The 22,915-nt window shown below is 38.8% G+C and overlaps 1 protein-coding gene across 1 annotated transcript in view; it reads left to right on the top strand.

Annotated features, from left to right (window-relative positions):
• LOC310740911 (pro-neuregulin-1, membrane-bound isoform-like) overlaps nt 1-15,622 on the top strand; it is a 71,189-nt gene extending 55,567 nt beyond the window's left edge. The window contains exons 4-11 of the mRNA XM_083568119.1: nt 6,115-6,253; nt 8,548-8,606; nt 11,053-11,076; nt 12,521-12,623; nt 12,750-12,882; nt 13,093-13,223; nt 14,527-14,718; nt 14,820-15,622. Of these exons, the coding sequence (XP_083424245.1) occupies nt 6,115-6,253; nt 8,548-8,606; nt 11,053-11,076; nt 12,521-12,623; nt 12,750-12,882; nt 13,093-13,223; nt 14,527-14,718; nt 14,820-15,480 (1,442 nt within the window). The 3' untranslated portion in view covers nt 15,481-15,622. The remainder of the gene's footprint in view (nt 1-6,114; nt 6,254-8,547; nt 8,607-11,052; nt 11,077-12,520; nt 12,624-12,749; nt 12,883-13,092; nt 13,224-14,526; nt 14,719-14,819) is intronic.
• Nucleotides 15,623-22,915: the final 7,293 nt, after the last annotated feature.

The following is a 22,915-nucleotide window of genomic DNA, read 5'->3' as shown; positions in this document are numbered from 1 at the left end:
TAGAGAAGGTTGATTCATATCACTCACTTTTGAATGTGGAAGTGTAAATAGTCATACTGTACACAGAGTGGTGTGACCCGTGGGTGCACTATATATTTTTATTTTATTTGTATTCATTTAATGAAAATGACTAAGTATGGATTCGGGTACTTCTGTATGAGCCGATTTGCTGGAAAAAGTGCAAAAACTATAGGTGAGGTGAAAGATGCCAAGTGGTTTTAGTGATTAGCTTGTGTCCTTAACAAAACTTATCCCTCTGTATCACACACACACACATTTAGCGCATTTATTGCCAGAATGGGGAAAAAAAATTCTCAAATTCGGCTGTTTATTAACCTTTATTATCAGTGTTCATGCAGCAACACTGCAGTCATATAAGGCAAGGGTAGTTCTCATTCAGACAGCACATTCATGCGACAAGGTGAAATCAAAATAGACCAGCATTGCTCTAATAAATAATGGTGTTAAAGTTAACGCCAATTTTTTTTCAGAAAGTGTTCAAACACATCTAAATATACTTCTCAAAAGTATAGTGAAGTGCTGTTATTTGTTTCATGTATTAGACAGATATCTGAAGTTTATGGAATTGAAACTAGCATTCGGAAGTCTGTGTGGTTTACATTTACATATGACTCAGCTTCAGGTCACTGCATGTGTAAGCCGCTGATTTGTATCTCGGCGTCTGGTTCCGTATTAATGTGCTGTGTCATCCTAAGTAAAGATATACTATCCGATATGCAGGATTATCATGAGAGGATACTGAGTGATACCTCTGTATTCATTCCAGCCTTAAACTAATTTTGCTTTAACACCTTCCTGCATGCGTGAAATGCCCAGGAAAGCTTCAGTCCAACTGTCTGGTACAGTTGTGAGTACTATGTGCTATAGAGTAAGTTTTAGAGTTCAGGAAATACTGGGCTCAGCTAATATGCTGCTGCTTGACCAAACATAAATTAATTTACTGTCACTTGTGAAGAACTAGTCGTTCCACGATTTTACGTTTCTTCCTATTCTTTTTGTTTTGTTTATTTCAAGTTTGAGTATTGAATTATACGAATTATTATTTAATAATCGCCACCTTTTTTTTTTGGTTTATATTTAAAAGTAAAAACAGGCACAAAGCTAATCATGCAGCACATGCACACACACCGTATCTCCATTCTTCAATCCCATAGGTGGACGGGAGCACCTGCACAATCTGACTCATGAGAATGTGAATCAGTTAAAGCAGTGGCCTGGTGTATTTAGGTTTCTCCTTAATCTAATCCTCCTAAAGGTTGGAGACTGCACATGCCCATGCACCACAAAGTAACTTCTTCACATCGATTCCCCCTGGTACTCAATCTGGGGTGCAAGGATCTAAATGCTGCAGTGGAAGCTAAAACGCTATGCAGAGGTAGAGAGGTAGAGAGACGGAAATACCAATCCAGTGGCAGCCTGGATCACCATGTTCAGAGCATTAGTGATTTTTTTTTTTTTTTTTTATACCCTTAATGGATCTCCTTTTTTTTTTTTTTTCGTCTATGTAGACTACTTTAAATCTTGGTGTGGTGCATAGTTGTCTGCTTGCATCAGTTGCCAGGAAGCTAATCAATACACAAAGGATTCTTAGCTTATACAAGGTAAACTTTCAGCGTCTCTATTAGCATCTACATAAAAATGGCATAAAAAACCCACCTTCTGTTAACACTGCTGAGTTATTTCCCACCAGGCTATAATTTTACACTCAGCTGCATTGCAGGTCTGTCCTGCTCTTGTTACACAGCAAAGATCTCAAAACAGAATTAACACCTACAAGGTTGAGACCGCTGCTAATTCAGGGATACTTCGTGTACCAGAAGTGACACCTGACATATCAAACTGCACAAAGTTCTCAACACCTCAGGCACACACTGTCAGTTGTACCTCTGTATGATAGATGACTCTGAATCAGGAAGGAGAGCCAGTGGGGTTTTTTTAGGACAGAATTGGAGAGAGTAGTCTGGTTCTGTAATGACAGCAGATTGTTGGGAAAGCGCTGGCCCTGAAGGCTCAGCTGAGTTGCCAGCACATCAATCAGACTGAAAAGTGACTATGTTTAAGGTGTAGTGGATGCTGGTTTGCTTGTCATAGCCTTAGAGATGTGGCTAAAGTGTTTCTTGGGTGATATGACACAAATAATTATTTTTCGTAAATATACACGATATATTTCACGATTTGTAGACTCACAAACTGCAAGAAATACAGAACATTAAAAAAGTAATACATTCATTTGTTAATAATAAAACATGATATGTTTATTAAATATTATAAACACTTTTTTTTTTTTTTTTTTTTTACAATTTGCAGTTTCAAAGATGCAAAATGTTCACACCAGCCAGTTTGTATTTTTTTTGTAAGTATGAATTGAATAAAGTTCAAATTTAATGAGGATATCTAGAACATCTCAGAATAAAACTCCTGTGACAGAATGCATCACAAGATTGATCATTATTTACCTCAGCTGTGGTGGGGCTCAGCTGCTGGTTAAGTTCTGTGCTGTGTGGCCACTGTGTCCATGGCAATAGAGAAAGAAATTAGCAGATATATGATTGCAATGATTAAAGTGGACACTTCCTGCGCTTGCCCCATGTCTGGATTTAACCTATAGCCTGCAGGGTCAGGATCCTGATTATACAAGCATATAGCTTTTACCATAAAATACTATACTGTGCTATAAATATTGTAAATAAATTAAATAATGTCCTTTTTTAACTTCATGATATATTCGTAAAGATTAGCAAATGATATTAAATAGAATAAATAGATATAAATTAGACTGTATGTATATATATATAGAGAGAGAAACAAGCAATTAAATAAGACAGTTACCTAGACCATGGATTTGTCCAATGTTTTAATATATTAAATGTTTTATTTTAGTGAGAGGAAAATTTTAATAAAATATCGTTTATTAATAATTTTGTTATACTAAACATATAACACTAGCAAAACTCGTAAAAGTTTGTGTTTGGTTGGCATGAGATGAGATGAAAATCAGCATACTCAAATGAAGCGGTAGGTCAAAACTATTTCGGAGACTTTTTTTCCCCAAGGAAGTCATTTCCTTATTAGGTTTTAAAAATAAATCCACCTTTTCCTCGGAACGGGGCCCACACATGCTGCAGCTTGGAGCCGGTTTCTCTGTTGCTCAACAGCTGTAGGAAGCACACCTTTTTCACCTGGCGCCAGCTTTGGATTACATATTTTGGGCGTACAGTCACCATGGCTTCACATACAAACAGATGCTGTGGAGCCTCTTCCTGCAGGCACTGGCTGACAGTGTGTTAAAATAATCATCTGATGCTCATGTCTGACAGTGATGGCATGTCTGTGAGGAACCATCTGACCCACCTTCAGTGGATTTGTCCAATCAGTTCAGCACCAGTAGCAGAATCGATAAAATGTAGAGAAATGGAAGGGATTGCAGGCTGGAATCATTATTAGTTTACCCTGAAACTGGGTTGTATCACAGATAGCACAAACCCCTCTTAAAGAGAGGAAAAACTAATTAATAATTCATCACTCTGAGCGCAGCATTCAAAGTGAATGATCGTGAATACAACTGGTTATTTGTGACTGACATTCAATGAAAGGCAGCATGAATTACTCAGCTTTCCACATTTACCACATATTGTCGCTTGACTTATGAAACACCAGTGATCTTTAGGCTTCACCAGTGCACCGCATTGCTGTCTCTGCCCTTTTGTGTTCTTGGGTTGGACTGTATACATTAAGACAACGATGCGGTAAAACTGCTGTCCCAGTCAATGCAGCAGAAGAGGTGGAGGAGGAGGAGAAGAAGGAGGAGGAGGAGCGGGAGGAAGCTAGTGTTGCGCTATCGCACATGGTCTGCATAGACTCAGCAGCTTGGGTTTCTTTCTTCTATCGAAAAAAAAATAAAATGTACCCAAACTGATCAAACCAGCAGCTTTTATAAATAAAAAAAAAAACTATGCTTCACTGAAACCCAAAACCTGCTTTTAGGTGTGACTTCAGCTTGTACATTTGGGTTGCAGGCAAAAACCAAATGATGTGAAATGATGCACTTTTATTTGGCTGGAGTGAGTTCTGGGTGTTTATAAAAAAAAAAAAAAGTTATTTTATTAAAATGTATTATTTTTTTCCCTCCTTTTGAAACATCATTGATGTTTAACTGTGACGTTAAACTAAAATTCCTGCTTTGACTACATTGAAACACATTCAGACGTGAACTGAATGGTCTGGATGCTCTGTCCCTCACCTTGAAAAGACCCCATGCCCCCTGCTGGCATGGTGGCAGTTTGACTTTGTTTTATTGTCTATCAGTTGAGAGACAAGTTGCCAAACGCATATCATTAACAGAATAGTCTTTGTTTTAGACGTTTTTACTTTAACTCCATTGCTTGTCAGTCCACCCTTTACCTTTCTGGTGTTGGTAGGCCATCTCATTGTTTCCTCTCTTTATACGTGTTGTTTGTAAGATTTCGACATATGCTAATCTAATTTGAATCCCCCTTTTTTTGTGTGTGGAGCCAAAGAAAGCTGTTGCTGTTTGACTGATGATCAGTGGCAGCCTCGGATTTCTGATCCTGTAGGTTTAATGGGGAGAAACATAATAATCTGATTAGGGAGACAAAAGCGATCTGTTGCACTGTCAATTATTTAACCAGCCTAGGTTGTCTCGAACAGCAGGGGTATGGATCATAGAGGCTGAATTGCATTTAACTCAATGGTGATGTTCCGCCACCTCGTGGTTACCTGACAGGGTCTCTGACCTATGATTTCACTCCAGCAACTTAATTTTAATCTCGAAACTAACTGGATTGTCTCTCAGAAATGAGGCATGATGTTGCAGTATCTGTTCGGGATCCGACTTTTCTGTCACAATGCGATGTTAGAGATGGGTATTAACGTTCTGCCACAAAGTTCCTGCTTTATTAAATTAATCTGGTCGTAAAATCTCGTGCTTTATTGATCGATTACTATGTGAAGTCACACCGACTGAGAACGAGGGGCCGGCAGCGGACAGATTCAGCATCCCATCATGGCGGGGGCATGTCATTGTCTAATCACTAATCTTGATTGTTAAAGTGAGATCATCTCTTTGTGTGAATATGGGGACAGGAAGTGGGCCAGATGTCCTTGTTTTCTAGTCGAGGTACAAACTCATTAACTTGGACCTAGAGCACTGACGTTTCTGCTTGCGCACAGATGCATTTTCACCACGTGAGCGTGCCTGTGCCAGGTGTGACGTGGGAGGGAGGCAGCGAGCAGGAGCAGGAAGGGCTTGTTTAAAAATGATGAGCGTTGAGCTTTCACACTTGTGCGGGTCAGTATAAGGAAGACTTTCATCAGGACTGAATAGCAGTGTCCAAGGGAAGAGGAGATGCGGCTTTATCTGACCAGCCCTAACCAAAGTGTTGCAGGTAACACCTGCTCTTTTAAAAGTGTTGTACTGCTTTGTATTATTTCAGAGGTTTTGGTATGTTTAGTTTTCAAGTTTTGGCATGTCTGAGTCAGGTTCGACAGCTTTAAGATATGAGCATTCTTTAGTATCATTTGTGCGACAGTCTTTCTGACATTAAGTGTTTTAATTTTTCTAGTGTTCGAAGAATCGTGGTTAATTTGACTTGCTTTTATAACCGGCATAAAATTATTTTTTCAGTCATTTACTTGTTTAAAAATAAGTGCCTGTGTGTTTAAGAGTTTCTATTTTTATTTAATTTAATTTTTCTATTATAATCTCCAAGGCAGGGATATTTGTGATGCAAGGTAAATCGTAGCCATCGATTTGCGCTGCATCAATAACCCAGAAAGCCTTGTCACTGCAGTTCTGGTGCTCTCAGATTTCTCGAATATTCAGCAATCTATTTGGCAACAATGAAGGACACTGGGATCAAACACAATGCGGGTGTCGATTTCTGCAACGTGTCCTTGTAGAGGAGATCTGGTGACTTGCGCTCAGTAGGACAGCACGGCCTCTATTTTCTACAGCCGCACATTTCCGACTGCGCTTCCTTCACCCTAGAACCGATTGAATCCAAAAAAAAAAAAAAAGGAAGTTCAGGACTCGACATTCTTTGAGAACTAAGTCCTTTCGATCTCTTTTTTCAGCTCCCAGCAGCACCACGGCGTCAGCTAAGACGTCGAGTCATATGACACGTTGTAAAGAAGAGGAGAAGAGCTACTGCGTAAATGGGGGAGAGTGCTTAACTGTGAACCTCACACCCAACACCACCAAATACCTCTGCAGGTAAGAAGAAAGTATGAATAAATAGCATGCATGTAAGAACTCATCAACCAACACCCAGAGAGTCTAACGTGAAAGTTCATGTTACAATTTGCTCACATCATCCGGATCACCTTTAAACACACTTTTTGTTCCATGCTCTAATTATAGGGATCTCAGTAATGATTTTAAAGAATCTTGCTCTCATTGACCTTTCATTCATCTGTTAGTAGTATTAATAAAAGTATGCAGATCAGTCCGAAGTGCTGGTATGGTCTCGGTATTCCCATAAAAAAAACATAGAGGAAAGAAAATTCCATGTGTCTGATAGTAAAGACTGGACGAACAGGAAAGACCTGTAGAATGAAGGAGCGGGTGAATGAATGAATAACCGACATCTGTAGCTGTTTTTCAGAAGTGGTCACTACATATCTTTTTCTTTACTGTTGAAGGATTTGGGCCCTTCTCAGCTGTACAGAAGAATTTCAGATTAATCATTTCATTCGTAATATCGAGACACAATGCACAGAGAAGGTCGTCTCAGCTTCTCACACTTTTCTGACATTCCAGTGATCTGTAAAAGCACGGATCCATTTGCATCATTAGGAAAACGCGTCGATGACTTGCAGCCTCGTGCAGCGCCCGCCCCCCCTCTATTGACTTGCTGAATAGGGAGACGTATCATTGCCAAGGAGACAATTTGGCTTGTGGCCCTCCAACCCATAAGACTTTTAGTCCTGGGTTTAATATAAAATAATTGAGTGACTAAGCAGAAAAATCACTGCTGCACCGTGTCTTTTCGTTCTGCAAACACTGCAGGACAAAGCGGACAAGCAGACAAGTATGCCTGTCTCTGTCATTCATTTTCATCTTTCTTTTTTCACTCTCCCACCCTGTACGTCTATATCGTGCGGAAGCAGTCCAACTGCCCGGGTCTCCAGGGATCAGAGAGTGCTGAGAGCTCAATACTCTGATACACCGGTCAGGAGGATTTGTAAAGAAAGGCAGGCTTTGGTTGTGTCCCTGTTGCCTGTAGTCTTTTCAAAAGAATCTCCAAGCATTAGTTTTTCATCCACGTTTAAAACTTCATGTCTCAATTCCATGAAATATTACAGAACGTGTTTGTTCTTAGCAGTCAACATCTTTCCTATTTCTTTCCTAGCTCACTCTGTCTCACTTTTTTAGACTCTCAGCAGAGAGACTCAGCTGTCCCAGCTGTTAAGACCCTGTAATAGGCACAGCTGGAAGGACTCAGAGGCTGTGCCAGTCACGCCACTAGATTTCCTTTATCAGAGCTTTAGAAAACCCGACTCTGTCATCAGAGAGCAGATGGCCAACCAGAAAGCTCCGGTCTTGGCATCCAGCTACACATTTTAATGCCTACCTAAACTTTAAACATGACAACAGGCCAGGAAATGCAACGATGCCCCTAAAAGCAGCAATGTCCGGATTTTTTTTTTCTTTGGGATGTTTCAAAGGACATTTTTGTAGATGTTGCTACGAATGTAAATAGTAATGTTATTACATAAACGTTATTACGAGTTAATTGCTATTTGATTTTGTCGTGCTTTGCTGTAAGACAATATGTTCTGTGTTTAGTGGCATTTTTTTTCGATGTGCTCATCCCCTCTCACCCACACCCCCCACCCCCACTTTCTCAGGTGCCATCCAGGATTCACAGGGAACCGCTGTGAAATCAAAGAACCTGTCAGAGTCTCAAAACACGAACGTATGTGCAGCCACTGAACCTCCCCATGCGCATGCCGCAAAGCTGGTGTTTTATGCTTTCGTCTCTCCTCCTACCATTTCCCTAATCACAGTCTCCATAACTCATAACTGTCCATCTGTCCCCTCCATTAGACGTGGACAGGTGTGGAGATGTGTGTGGGACAGGCCGCGCTCACTAATTTGAAGGCGAGCATCATAATTGGCTCCTGCCATCTCTATTGGAGGACATTTGGACCAGTTGCTGATGCAGTTCTGTTCGCATGATAAAGAAATTGCATTTTGAGTTGTCTGATTTGTTTCAATTCTTCTTCAGTTTCGCGATTTTTACTTCTTGACTATTTTATTTATTTATTTAATCGTGCGACAGAATCATTTGAAAATTAACCTCACCTAATCAAGTCATTACTGTGGGACTGTGATTTGGCCAATAGTTGGGAAGAGTGTGTTTCAACAAACATGGACAATGTTTGGTGACACATTTTGCAGAGAACACCAGAAATGCACATGGGCACGGGGAGAACTTTTGGGTATCCACTCACTTCCTCTCTCTCTTCTCTCTTCTCTCTATGACTTTTTTGTTTCCCTCTCAGGTGCCCAAATGAGTTTACTGGTGATCGCTGCCAAAACTACGTAATGGCCAGCTTCTACAGTACGTCTATTTCCTTTTCCTGTCTGCGCTTGGATTGAAGCATGCTCAATCAACGCTATTTCCTATTGCTTCGTTTTTGTTTTTGTTTTTTTTTTCCTGGTAGTGAGATCAAGGAGATTTCTGTGCTGTTTTGGGGTTCTGTTGTACGTCCTTTACCACACCTACGCCTTGCATGTTTAGCATTTTTTAACCTAGTTTTGTTATGCTGGAATATTAACCTGAACAAGGACGGAGTGGATAGAAACATTTTATTCCGTTTGAAAACCGTTTAAATAAAGAGATTTGTTTTTTATCAGAGCTGAAAGTCCACAGATTTTCCAGAGATTTAAGAGGAGAAACACCATTTCTACTCTACAACATTAATCAATTGGAGATGTTAAAAAAAGGAATCACACACGATTGTATCGTGTCAAATTGTACCCTATTGTTTTATTACTGGTTCTACAGAGACCAAAAAGTTTAATCACAATCCAACTGTGCTGAAAAGACAGCAGCACCGAATCCCCTGATGTGGGGTTTTATAAATATGAACATATGAACAAAATATTAGAGAACAAATTCACTAAAAGAGAAATTGCGCTAAATGCATTAGAAATTGCTAATGCATTAGTGGCCCATTTTGCAAATACAGACCAAAACAAAAACCTGATCAAATCCTTGATTCTTTCAATAAGTAGCAGCACACTACTAAACTTCATACTGTATCATTAGTACAGTAAAAAAAACACTTTTCAAAACACTGGCCTTATTTCTATTTTCCACAATGAAAAGTCTGTTGCTGGACCATGAGCAGCAGTGCGGTATGACTAGTAGGTCCTAAGAAAATCAATATTAACTCCGACAGTCTTCTTGTCGAGCACAGCACCTACATCAGTTTAAAATTCGGGTTGGTAATTATTTTTCGTTGCCAAAGCACAATTTATTCCTCCTTCCAAGCATTCTAGAAGTGCGATGGAGGCAATGGAGGAAGAGCATCTGCTGCATCAGCATGGCAGTAGTGCTTTACTGTACGGTACACATTTAGTCCCAGCTACAGCTAGTTTAGCTCAGTATTTTTGATTTGCAATCCAAGGCACAGAAGCAGCTCTTTAATCCAGTGAGCAGTTGCTCTCAGTAGGAAAAAAAGGCGCAGGTGCAATTTAACTATATGTAGATTTTGAGTTGATGTATGCGTTAAAAAAGGCAACGAACAGGATTACTTGAACAGACCTGGTACTCAAATGAAAAAATATACTACATTCACAGCATTTAGCTTTACACCCTTATCCAGACTTACAACTTAACAGTTGTTGGTTAAGGGCCTTGCTCAAGGGCCCAGCAGTGAAAAGTTCCAAAGTCCAATGCCTTACCCAATATACTATATCGTTCAATTCAGTAGCTGCAAATCCACTCACCAGCCACTTTATGTAAAACACTTGCTCAATTATGCAATTATCTATGCAGCCAATCATCATGCAGATACCAAAAAAGTGCACCAAACGTCCGAATAAGAACCAAAATTTGCTCTCAGTGACATTGACCATGCTGTGTTTTGGTTTATAGGCAGGCTATAACTCAAACAACATTTCACATAAATTTTTAGGAGTTTACATTTGGGCCTGCTGTTGATGTACAAAGTTTAACATTGGTTCAAGCTCACGCATAAGCACTCCGCATTAAAAACTCTAGTTACTAAAAAAAGCATAATGCACGACGCATCAAAGCTTGAGGTGGATGGTCTACAAGTTCAGAACATCACATCAGGAGGCTAGAGTGGGCAGGGGCTGTGTGAAACTGGACAGCTGAATACAGTTTCACTGAGCCTGTGCTCGTACATGATTGGATAAATGCAGTGAACAGGTGCATAGGAGTTCCTGAGTAAGGTGCTCGGTGAGTTTTCATACATGACGAGGAAACAACTTTCATGTATGTATATTTTAACATGTATGAAGAGCATGACTGTGAAAACAGTGTAAAAAAAAAAAAAAAAGCCTTTTGGTTTTAATTATGCTTTCGTCTCACTCAAGGGTTTAAACCTATTGTACTTGAGTGAAAGATGCATGTCTCTAACCGCATGAAAGACATTTGGTGTGGTGGTGGTGGTGGTGGTGTAACCAGTGGAAGAACACAGGTTTTGCTCCTGTTATAAAGAATAGGGCCGATCTGTGTCACGATGCAAGCACATTGATGTTTGCATGCGCATGCTACTGTATTTTACAGAATTCATAACTCACTTATGACAGGCAGCCATGTATTGGAAACAGTAATAAAACATGCCTTTTGAATTTTGCGCTACAATGTGTTTGCTAAGATGAAAGATGCTCAGGCGTGTGGGTTCTAGTTGCTCCGAGCAGTTGTCTGATTATTTGCTTAGCCAGGTGATCATTACATTTAATTAAACATTTATCACTCAAATCTCCAACCAACTGTACTTTCTTTCTTTTTGTCATCTTTTCTGCCTCGGCAGAACATCATGGGATTGAATTTATGGGTATGAATTGTTCCTTCCTTCTAGTTTGCAGACTCGTAGGACTAGTAGCTTGAGCCTTTTTTTTTTTCCTTCAACTCTAGCTAGTTTCCTTTTGCTATTGAAGGGATCATACAGCCATAACATGTGATTATCATGCCACATTACATTACTCTGTTAATTCTTTGCTCAACCGAAAAGTTGCTCAAAGAATGAGGACCTTCCAATCACAATCTCTTCAAACATTCTATATTCCCATTGTTTTCAAGCTCAAATGCGGCATCGCTGCATCAGAACTCAGTGTTTGTACGCAGGGTGCATCAGCACAAGCAGCATGAATGCCAGTAAAGGAGACCCTCAATTATTCATGCAGACTTCTGACATGTTCTGTTCAAAACACACACACACACACACACACACACACACACACACACACACACACACACCATAGCATTAGATGAATCGCTCCGTGGTTATGCTGTATGTGCAGATCCCTTCAGTCTTTGCTTTGCTCTGTTCTGTTCATCTGCATCCCTCCACCCTTTGCATGTTGCACAAGATACGCTGAACATCTTCCTCTAATCTTTCTTTTTCCCCCCTCCTCATCCTCTCATCAGCCCATCTCATCCTGCAACCTTTTAATTTTCTCTTTTTTTTTTTTTTTTTATCGTCTTCCACCCTTTAAACAAAGTACCTGCATTTTTCCCCCTATACGTAGTAATGGCAGTTGTGACGTGTGCCTGTTTCAGAGGATGTTTACTACCAATAAACCAAACTAATAAGCAGTTAACCAGGACACTTTGAGTTTTGGCAGAAGCATTTGCTCACAGGGCATTAAACATTCTCTAAAGAGAGAGTATTTCGAACTTTCTGTTAATGTTACTGATATAAAGCAAGAGGTCATCATTCCATCACACATGGTAGGATTTAAATCGTATAGCACACGGCGGTTTCATTTTACCAACCTGCCAAAGGCCCTGTGACCAAGTGCTGCTGCTCTTTTAGTCCCGTTTCCTAAAGCCTTGCGTGTGTGAGAACCTGTAACATCTGCAGACCGAAGCAGAACCCAAATCAATGCTGCTTTGGTTCTGAAGCTGGTATTTCACAGACTCGAGGTCTTATTTATTACCCTCAAGACCTTAATCTATAACCATCGTAATTAACCCAATGTATATGTAAGTGATATGTTAACTATGTCCGCTTCACTGGGAATTCATAGGAATGCATTTAATGAGATTTCAAACTGAATTTCAACCCTACTTTTAAATAATACCAATATTATTCAGCATCCTGAGATTCAATTGGCATCTAGATGCATTCTTATTCTTTCAAATTGAAAATAAAACCTAAAAAATATGTGTAAGATTTATGCAAATAAAATGAATCCATTTGCACAAATCCTTACATGCAAAACATTTTTGAGATATCTTCGCGAGGTTGTAAAAAAATGCTTTGTCCTCTTTTCCAGAAGCTGAGGAGCTGTATCAGAAACGCATATTAACAATAACAGGCATCTGCATTGCTCTCCTAGTTGTTGGCATCATGTGTGTGGTGGCCTACTGCAAAACCAAGTAATTCCATTTTGTTACTGATATTTAAAACGCCTTTGTTTGTATGTTACAAGCGATTCATTTAGATTGGGACGTGAATCACTGAGATGTGGTTTCGAACAATTCTGTGTTTTTTCCATTGAGCAGGAAACAGAGGCAAAAGCTGCATGATCGCTTGAGGCAGAGTTTACGAAAGCGCAATGCCATGGCCGATATAAGCAATGGCTCACAGTATCCCCAAAACCACCATCAACCACCACAAAGTCTGCAGCTTGTTAATGTAAGTGGCCGTGTGTACGAGCTGTCAGAACTCTTTATTTCAAAATGTCTATAGTGTAGCAACAGAGCACAACCATTTATCTTTAAAATGGGGCTGGTGCATTGTTTAAAGTAAAATGTTCATACATGATGAAGTCTCTTCTCATTGATTGACTGCCTTCACTAGTATTAATACACGTGCTCACATTTTGTTGGCGTCTTCTGATTTCAGCATTATGAACTGAAGATCACAGCCCCTGCTCAGCACGTGATCGAGAAGGAAACAGAAACGTCGTTTACCTTGAACCAGTACACATCACCGAGTCAGCCTTCTGCCGCCATCACCGCTAGCCTCAGCCAAGGGTACACAGTTCACTTTCTTTCTCAGAGTGTAGATTAGGGGTGCTCAAACTTTTTTTGGCTTAAAGCTTAAAGCTACCCACGTAGGATTTTCCTACATTAAAAAAAATGCATATATATATATATATATATATATATATATATATATATATATATATATATATATATATATATATATATATATATATATATATATAATATACATTTAAACACTGACCAGGCATACATGATGACCACCTGTTTTGCTTAATATTGTGTTGGTCCCCCTTTTGCTGCCAAAACAGCAAATCTTTTCGTATCCCCCTTGCACCATTGAGCCTTGTCGGTTCACCACTGTCCCTTCCTTGAAGCACTTCTGATAGATACTGACCACTGCAGACCAGAAACATTCCACAAGAGCTGCAGTTTTGAAGATGCTCTGACTCAGTCGTCTAGGCGTCACAATTTGTTAAACCTGCTCACTTTGTGGACAAAATGTTCACTTGCTGCCTAATAAATATATCCATCCACTAACAGAAATAATCAATGTTCTTCACTTCACCGGTCATAATGTTATAATGTCATAAAGTTATGCCTGATCAGTGTACAATACAATCAGTATATATGGTCGCTGCCTGAAGAGAGTCAGAAAGTCAGTAGCTGCTGGTAGCCAAATGATTATCAGTCATGTTGGAACAGTATTTGTACTTAATAATCTTCATTCTGGAAAAGGCTGACTTACATAAATAAGTGGCGTCACAAAGCTCGCTGAAGCATATCAGTAGCTCGCACGTGTTTCACTGCACACGTTTGGTGACCACTGTGTTCTAGAAGAGAAGAGATCTGGGACTGGTCGCTCGTACATCAATCAAGTGGCTAATGGCATAGGGAGGATAGACGATAAAATGACATCAACGAATAAATTTTTTTCAAATTGGCACATGCTCTACACGTACTACCTCTGTGATCTACTGATCGATGATCAACGTAGTTGACACACGTGCTCTAGACAGACCGAAAAACAGGCATTTGTACTGAAATGTAGCACTTGTAAATGATTTAAAAGGTAAAGAATGTTAGGTTTTATGTATAATGCTAATTGCAGTCTTGTCCTCTAGAAGATTACCTGACTAATTGAGGTCATATATCAAGGCTTGAATCGTAAAAAGCTAATTGAATTATCATCATAAGGTTTTGTCTTTAAACTACAGACTGCATGAGTATAGATTTCTTTTGGCTTTGTGCCTAATCTATTAGTTTAAAATTATATTTACCTTAGAAAAGCTTGCTTATAACTACCTTTTTTTTCCTATATGTGACATGATAGTTGGAGTAATAAAAAGCCAGACAGTGCGGTGTCTGACACTCATGCGATCTCCGGGGTACAAAACGGCCGGACTGGCACTCCGAGTCAGCGTGGGCGTCTAAATGCCACTGGAGGAGGCCGAGATGTCAACGCCCACATTAAAAACTCCAAAGAAACAACAGATTCCTATAAAGACTCTCCTTATAGCGAGAGGTAAATTGAACCCAACACTGCTGATTTTTTTTAACACATGACCGTATTCTTTAAGATTTATCTTCCAGCGATATGATTGAAATCGATCTTTTTTGTTTAAGGTATGTTTCGACCGTGACAACCCCGACACGCCTCTCACCTGTGAAGTTGCTTTCCCCAGCAACACCCTCCTCTCCTCCCTCTGAAATGTCAGCACCTCTCCCCAGCCTGGCAACCTCTATACCTTCCATGGCAACAAGTCCATCAGGTGAGGAAGAACGCCCTTTGTTGTTCCTCACGCCCCCACGGCTCAGAGAGAAACCGGAGCCTAGCCGAGCACAGCAGCTCCGCAACTCGGCTCACTATAACCATGGCCTGGACGAGATGAGCCCTCCACCCAGCCCTCTGCACATCCAGGAGGACGAGCAGCATGAGAGCATGCAGGAAGACAACTCGGTACCCTGTGCCCCACCCACATCTGCCCCTCACAGCCCCACGGCCATGCACAATTCTAAAAGAACAGAAGATCAGAACAGTCAGGATGAGGAGAGTGTAAGCAGCTCTGAAAGCAGCAGCTCAGAGAGCGAGGCAGAGGAAGAGCACCTGGTGGCCGAGAACACACCGTTCCTCATACAGAACGCTGGGGTCGCAGGCATGGCTATGCTGGGGCTGGAGCTGGTAGACAGCAGCAGGACTAACGCCGCACTGCGCCTCTCTCCACAAGACGATCTACAAAGCAGATTAGCCAGTGTAATGGCTAACCAAGACCCAATTGCTGTCTAAAAGTGAACATACACTAGAGGAAAAAAAAAGGAAAAGGATAATTGTAAAATACTAAGAGTAAACACTAAACATTTATTTTCTATAAATTAAGTATTTGAGGGAAATTAAAAAAAAAAACTTTTATTTTAGTTATGTAGTGCAAAAAAACTTTTATAAATTAAATGTGTATATAATGTGTTTGCTTCTTGGAAAAAAGTGCCATTCGTTATATATATATATATATATATATATATATATATATATATATATATATATATATATATATATATATATATATATATATACACACATATATATATATATATATATATATATATATATATATATATATATATATATATATATATATATATATATATATATATACATATATATATGTATATGTATGTATGTATGTATGTATATATGGTCTCAGTATTTCAAAGGCAGAAATATCAATGGTGCCTTTAATTTCAGCATGGAGAACTAAAGGAAACTGCATTATGACACTGAGCTATATGTTCATTACCTTGAGCCAGCATCCAACACTGCTACAAATTACAAACGGCATAGGAAGTGTAGAAATACATACCAAATTATTATTTTTTTTTTTTAAAAGAAGAAGAAGCAGTAAAAAAAAATGTAATCAAAACGTATAAAATAAAATTTCCTGTAGTTTTTATTTTATTTTTTTTTTGGTGGAAACAAGGTTAATAAAGCTCAGCACAGGAAATCAAATTTAGCAATTGGGCAAGTGAAAGTGACGAATCGAGCGCAGTTGAATTTGTCTAGTTTGCCTGTTACTGAATGAATATATGGCTCACTACGTCAATTATTCAACACATCCGTTGGCTTCACAGTAATGCATTGTGGGGAAGGTGCAGCACAGATCTAAGAACTGGTCCACATGTTGTAAAGTAAAACGCCAGACAATGTAAGAATTTGGCTAATCAATATTCTTGTACAATTTTCTCTTATTTCCAGAGTATCGGTTGTGTTATTTCTTTTCACAAATAAGATCGATTGTGTAACAGGTTCACTCGCTTAACTGAAAAAAGCAAAACAAAAAACATCTGAATGGCAAACGCAGACACTTATAATGAAGCTGATGGTAAAAAAAAAATGCCTCTACTTACTACTTTATACATCGCCGTATTGTAACTGTTTAATGTGTCGGGAGCCACAAAGTCTTATATTCACCGTTATAGCTTAATTTTTCTTTTTCTTTTTTTTTTAACAAAAAAAGTAATGTTTGCTTTTATTTTATATCCTTTGGACATTTCTGCTGAATATACACCAATACCATTTTTTTGTTTGTTTGAATAAAAAAAAAAAAAAAAAAGAAAAAAAACTGCGATTACATAATCCGGCCCTTCTGCATTTTATAGTATTTATTTTGTCTATTATTTATTTATTTATTTATTTATTACTTTTGGCCTTCTATAGTCAGTCAAATATAGTCTATATTTTAATAGTGTTGAATATATATATACATTTGAATATAAACAAAAATCAGGATATGTATGACTGATTTCACCATTCCATTATATTCCCACATGATTTATTTTTTATTTTTATTTTATTTTTTTAATGTTGGAGGCTTAGTGTAAAATGCAATATGAATAAACTTACAGCTGATTCTATTATCATTGTACGATTATATCATCTGAACCATTAAACCATGGCGAGCCTCTTGAAAATACCCCATGATGCATTGCTTTCAAACCAAGGAGTGTCTGTCAGATACACCTATCTGTGTAAATACGCCTCCAGCAGCTTGGGTTCTTAAATGTAAAACGATTACAGCAAGGTTTGGGTTTTTTGGCCCACTTCCTTAACAATTTGTATCCAACTCACCACTGATACGTAGCTAATTATACATTGTTTTTTTTTTTGTTTTTTTTAAACAACAGATTGTATGTTATTTTTTCCTTTTTGCATATAAATGACATGTAAAATGATGTGTTCATTCTCACTGGGTCTGTGTGTCGGCGTGGTCGATTGTGACTACTACTGATCCAAATACAACCACATTACAAATGCAAGAGAAACACAAAATAAACCATAGTCATGATAACTGCATGAAACAGAACACAGAACACACACACAAAAAAAGACAATTGCAGGCATGTATTGCACTAAAATGTGCATGATCACAGATGTCAAGCAAACGCATTGCGGGAGTCACAGACTTGCAGGTCTCTCTACTTCTCTACATTTCATTAAAGAACGCTCCATGTTCATCTTCTATTGTGTGAAATCCTAAACCTGCTGTGTGCTTTGAAGTTTTTACAGCTGCTCACCTACTTATCAGGGCCATCATTGTAAATTCATGGAAATTAGGATTGGCGATCTACAAAGATTGGAGATCATACAACTCATCTCTCATGACTAGCAAATAGGGTGCCAAAAAGCCTAACTGGGAACTTCCCACGTTTCACTTTTACTTTGAAGAAGTCATACCAACCAAGTGTCCTCTATACAGAGAGATCTTTGGTACGTTGACGTCTTCGTTCCTGCGTTTCACTGGTGTCATAAACATGTCCAGGCATGTGCTTTGCTGCTGTTCCTGTGCTCTTTGTATTTCAACATTCTTTCTGTTCTCTCCACTTTACGTCATTGCAAAATACCTTGAACCGTGTTATCTATCGGATGCATCAAACATCCAGAGAGGGCAAACATCTACACGTGAATTACCTTCGTGACAAAGCACACGCGTTTGTTTGCAAACTTGTTTTGAGTTCTACATTGGAAAGGTCGCAAAGCACCAGGTTGGGCAGAACTATCAATTATAAAAGGTCACATATTGGGCTGAATAAATGGTTGGGGAAAAAAAAACTTATGTTGGGTAGAATCACCATTTGGGCAAACCCTATATTGGGTTAAATCCAGTGTCAGGCTGTACATTTAACACCTATGCTTTGAGTGGTGTTCTACCTGACTCAATCCACCTCAAAATACCTTCATTATGATGTCACAGCTATCGAAACCATCAATATTTTGCTGAAACGCAGTATATCAGAGCGCTGCATCACAGATGGATATCTCAAAGAGCAAGAATGAATGTGATTACTGGGCCACGCACATACATAATCTTTAGCAAAAGCATCAATATAAACCTCATAAAATGGCCCCAGGTTTCTATGCATTTCATTAATTTTGTGCATTACGGCCCTGTCATTTAAAATGAAGGCAAATTGTGTTTTTGTGCATATTTTACTGGAAAGAAACAAGTTTAAATAAAAAAAAAAATCTCCAGCTTTTCTGTAAAATGTCCTTCTGTAAAGTGTATCTGCGACCAAATCAATTTCTTCTTAGCTATAATGAAAAACAAAAAAACAGCTGTTGTTTGAGCTTGTGCAGTTTGCTACAGATGCGGGTTGCGAGCTCTGACTAGTGCGCTCTCTGACCATCCGTGACTGGACGCCTGCTAGAGGGACTCTAGCCAACCAAATTAACCAAATTGCAGTCTAAAAGGTTCAATCAACAGCTTCAAGCAACATGTATTTCAATACATCAGGCAATACGTGACGTGAGGGCTGAAATCTGATTGGATAGAAACCCCAACGCAGCTTCGCGCTATGAAATCTAGAGACTTTTGAGAATAATTTAATATGTATTCAAGGACAAAAACCATTAAGGTGCAAGTCGGTGATTCTGATAGAATTTAGGCTGGCGGAGAAGACCTGACAAATCTCCACGTTGACCAAAATCATTGGTTGGGTGAAGCCTCATATTGGTCATAATGGTTGGTTGGATTGTTACTTATTACTCAGAAAATGCTACAGTGCAGAAAATGACAGTTAGTTAGCGCTTCAGTGTAGATTTCTTTTGCCTACAGCTATTCGTTGTTACATAGTGAATTTAGTTGACCTTTATTGAATAGATATGTAGCAAACTAGATACTTCATTTTGAATTTTTATATCTACATTTTCTTTATTATGTCTAATGAAGTATGGGGTTTGGCCATGCAAGGACCTCCATAACCCAGGGCTCCACATTGTTTGTTTTAAACACCTTTAAATAATTTCATTAATTTGACAGCTAGTTCACATTTCACATGCACTCAAATTATTCCACGTGCTCTTGTTGTACATGGAACTGGGAAATTCACTATATCATGAGCAGCCTGTCACATGAAACAGAGCAGAGCTGTGCATGGCTAATAAACATGCCCCTGGCTGGGCTGTTACTTGCATTATTGACTTTATGAACATGTATGAAGTTGTTGTTTTTTTATTTTGATTTTTTTGTCCTGTTACTGAATCCCCCCCCCAATACTGTGTCCAAACAGGGACATTTTGTTTTGCCCAGATGTGTACCAGAGTCAATGGTTTACTCAGTCATTGTAGACTTCCAGCTCAATAGACTTGCTAAAAATAATGAGTAACTCCCTCGTTTCTTTCTAGTTGAACACACACACACACACACACACACACACACATACACAGTGCACACCCAGCCATTCAGTCTATCAGCGTAATTAGTTTGCAGTATGGGATTAAAAGTTGTCCATTGTTTACTCCAATGGCACTACTCATAAATGTAGAGATAAGCCAGATATGTCGCTTTTCAGCTTTTCCTCTCCTCTCATTTCCTCCTTAACCCGTCCAAAAAAGAGACAGATTGTGTAATCAACAATACAGAACATTTTAGTACTAAAAATGATTGGTGTCTCTGTTCGTGTGAGGGTTGTAGTGATACTACATGAGTCACTGAGTGTAACATGGGGGTTGCTTCAGAACACAACTTCAGAATTCATTCAGAACACAAGATCGAGATAGGGATGAAATTACATGCTGCCCATAACAAATGTAATCAGAAACTCTATAAATCTCTTTAAAGCGATTTCCGTCCTTGTGGTCGTGGTGCAGTTTTTGGTCACACCGATATACAGTGGTGCACAGTAACAAAGTGAATGTAATTCATTACTGTATTTAAGTAGCTTTTTTTTTTTTTTACACCTTTCTGTAATTCACTGAAATATTTCCATTTGACTTTTATTTAACTTTACTACATTTTGAGGAAAAATTTAACTGCTCGAAAACTCAGCAAGTCCCCAATCAGGGTGGAATCTACTGATCACCAACATACAGTTCAGCATCAATTCAACAGCAAGCAGAACATTTAGAGGAATAAATACACAACTCTGAAAACGAGTTAATTAAGCAAAGAGTCTTGTAAATAAAGTCATAATAGAACATTACAGGCATAATAAATCGTAGTACTTTGGATACTTAAGTACATTTAAAGGCAAATACTTAATAAAACGTAACACAGCAGTTATACACAGAAACCATGTTGAAGGTCTTTCACAGTGGGGTAACTTCATGGCATGAATCAGCCCAGGTAAAGAGAATATGATCTGAATCACAGTTACAATATGATTCTTTTCATAGCAGTCTCAAGTCTACAGTAAGCTTTTTAAAGTCATCCACTGTCGTTTAAGGAACAAAGACTATTAAAAAAAAAACGTATGCATTATATTATTGCACCATTATTTTGCCGTCTCTGGTGTTGACAAGTTTTCATTGCAAATTTGCAAATGTGTCTTTACTGGTGCGCTCACTGAATGAAGTAAAAGTATCTTGGCAAAGGTTTGGGATCTGATTAGAAGGAGTCAAACCCCTGGAGCGAATCCACAAGCAAAACTCAACAAATCTAAATACAGAAAAGACATTATTTTCGAGATTCTTGAAAAGTGTTCAGAGCCTGTGAAACCGTTTGAACCTTTCTCTGGGGGAAAATCATTTTTCATACTCTGCAGTGGAAGAACCAGGACATGAAATTGCACAAAGCCAGTGAAAGGAAAACATAAATGATTGTTTTGTTCACAACGCTTAAGTTCAAAACTCACGCTGGCACAATCTTCTGTGGTACTGTAATTGACCTTTTCTGATCCTCTGATACACTGTATTAGACATGGACCAACAGTGAAGTAAAAAAATGAAGGAACTGAGATCAGAGGACCAGCAGCTGTTTGCCTGCCACACAGGAGAAATTGTGAACTGTAGGCTATGCTCAACAAAAAGCTCTGTGGCATGTGTTGGTAAATTATTATTGATAGAAGTGGCGTAAATGACGACACTATATAGGATATATAGGATGTCTTTGGGTTTAGCATCAAATTTTCCCTTCACTTGAACTAGTTTCTTCATGAAGATTTCCTGCTATAAAGCTCTGATCTCGACCCCTAATTGTACACCTTTGGGATGAATGTGAATGCTGACTGCACCCCATGCCTCCTCACCTCACCTACTCAGTACCTGACATTACTAAACCCCTTGTGGCTGAATGAGCACAAATCTCCACAAAATTTAGTGGAACATCTTTCCAGAAGAGTGGAGGATTTATAGAGCAGCAAATGGGGACAAAATGTCAATTAGGATATTCAGAAATCATTCATAGAATCTACTGTATTATTCCCACTTATAGACTGTGATGATGTAAGCAAGACAGAATGAATAGTTCTAATCCCTAAAGCTATTCAAAACATCTCGGATACTTTTTTTAGAATGGCATTTGCAATTGCAGTTGCACACAATCATCACATACAATTGAAATGCCAGTGAAAGTGATTTCTTTCAGTCATTCTTTCAAACCACTTTGCTCAGTTCCCAATCCATTCATACTCCAGTTATGCATTATATATTTCTGAGGTAAATAATCTGAGCAAAACCCTGAGGACCCCGATCATTTTCTCAACTAATTATAAAGCAGGAAATACAAAAACATGGGTCGTTTTAGCTGTTAATTGACTGTAGTCCGGGTTAATAGTCGTCAGGGCATCAGACACTGAAAACTCTAACTATTTATTCTGATCACAGAGGGTCGATCAGATGATTTACTGCTTTTAACTTTAGGAATTTTTTTATGTTTTTAATGATAGAATCAGAACAAGTACGACTGGGCATGAACCCGTCATCTCTTAAGCCAAAAGTAAGACCTGCAGGAAGACTCTGTTCTGGCACCACCTTTTCACAGAAAAGTATTTTCCATAGTAACTACACTTGTAAGGTTTGTAGCTTAATGATCTTCTTGAAGCTTGATGATACCCTGGTCTACTTGGAGAGTTGATAACTCAGTGCTTAAGGATCTCAGACTTTGGATCTGAAAAGTTATGGGTTCAAATCCCAACCACACCAAGCAGCCACTCCTGGGCCCCTGAGCAAGGCCCCTAACCCCATAGCTGAAAGTTGCTCTGGATAAGGGCGTCTGCAAAATGCCATCAATGTACTTGAGTAAGGGTGTGTTTTTCAGTGGGAAAAAAATCTTCGGCGGAGACAAATAAACACTATAGAAAGGTCGTTAAATGTGTGAAAGTGCAAATAAGGACATGAGGATAGATAAAGTTATTTCCTGCTGATAAGATTTTTAGGTGCATGTGATCGTAATATGTCCTAGTCGTCTGTTTCAGCTGAATTGTAGGTAATAGTTCTTGTCAGAACCCAGAAT

The sequence above is a fragment of the Silurus aristotelis genome, assembly GCF_946808225.1.
Source record: "Silurus aristotelis genome assembly, chromosome: 18".
In the NCBI taxonomy this organism is placed as follows: domain Eukaryota; kingdom Metazoa; phylum Chordata; class Actinopteri; order Siluriformes; family Siluridae; genus Silurus; species Silurus aristotelis.
The sequence above is the reverse complement of the archived record's forward strand: the minus strand, read 5'-3'. Positions and strand labels throughout refer to the sequence as shown.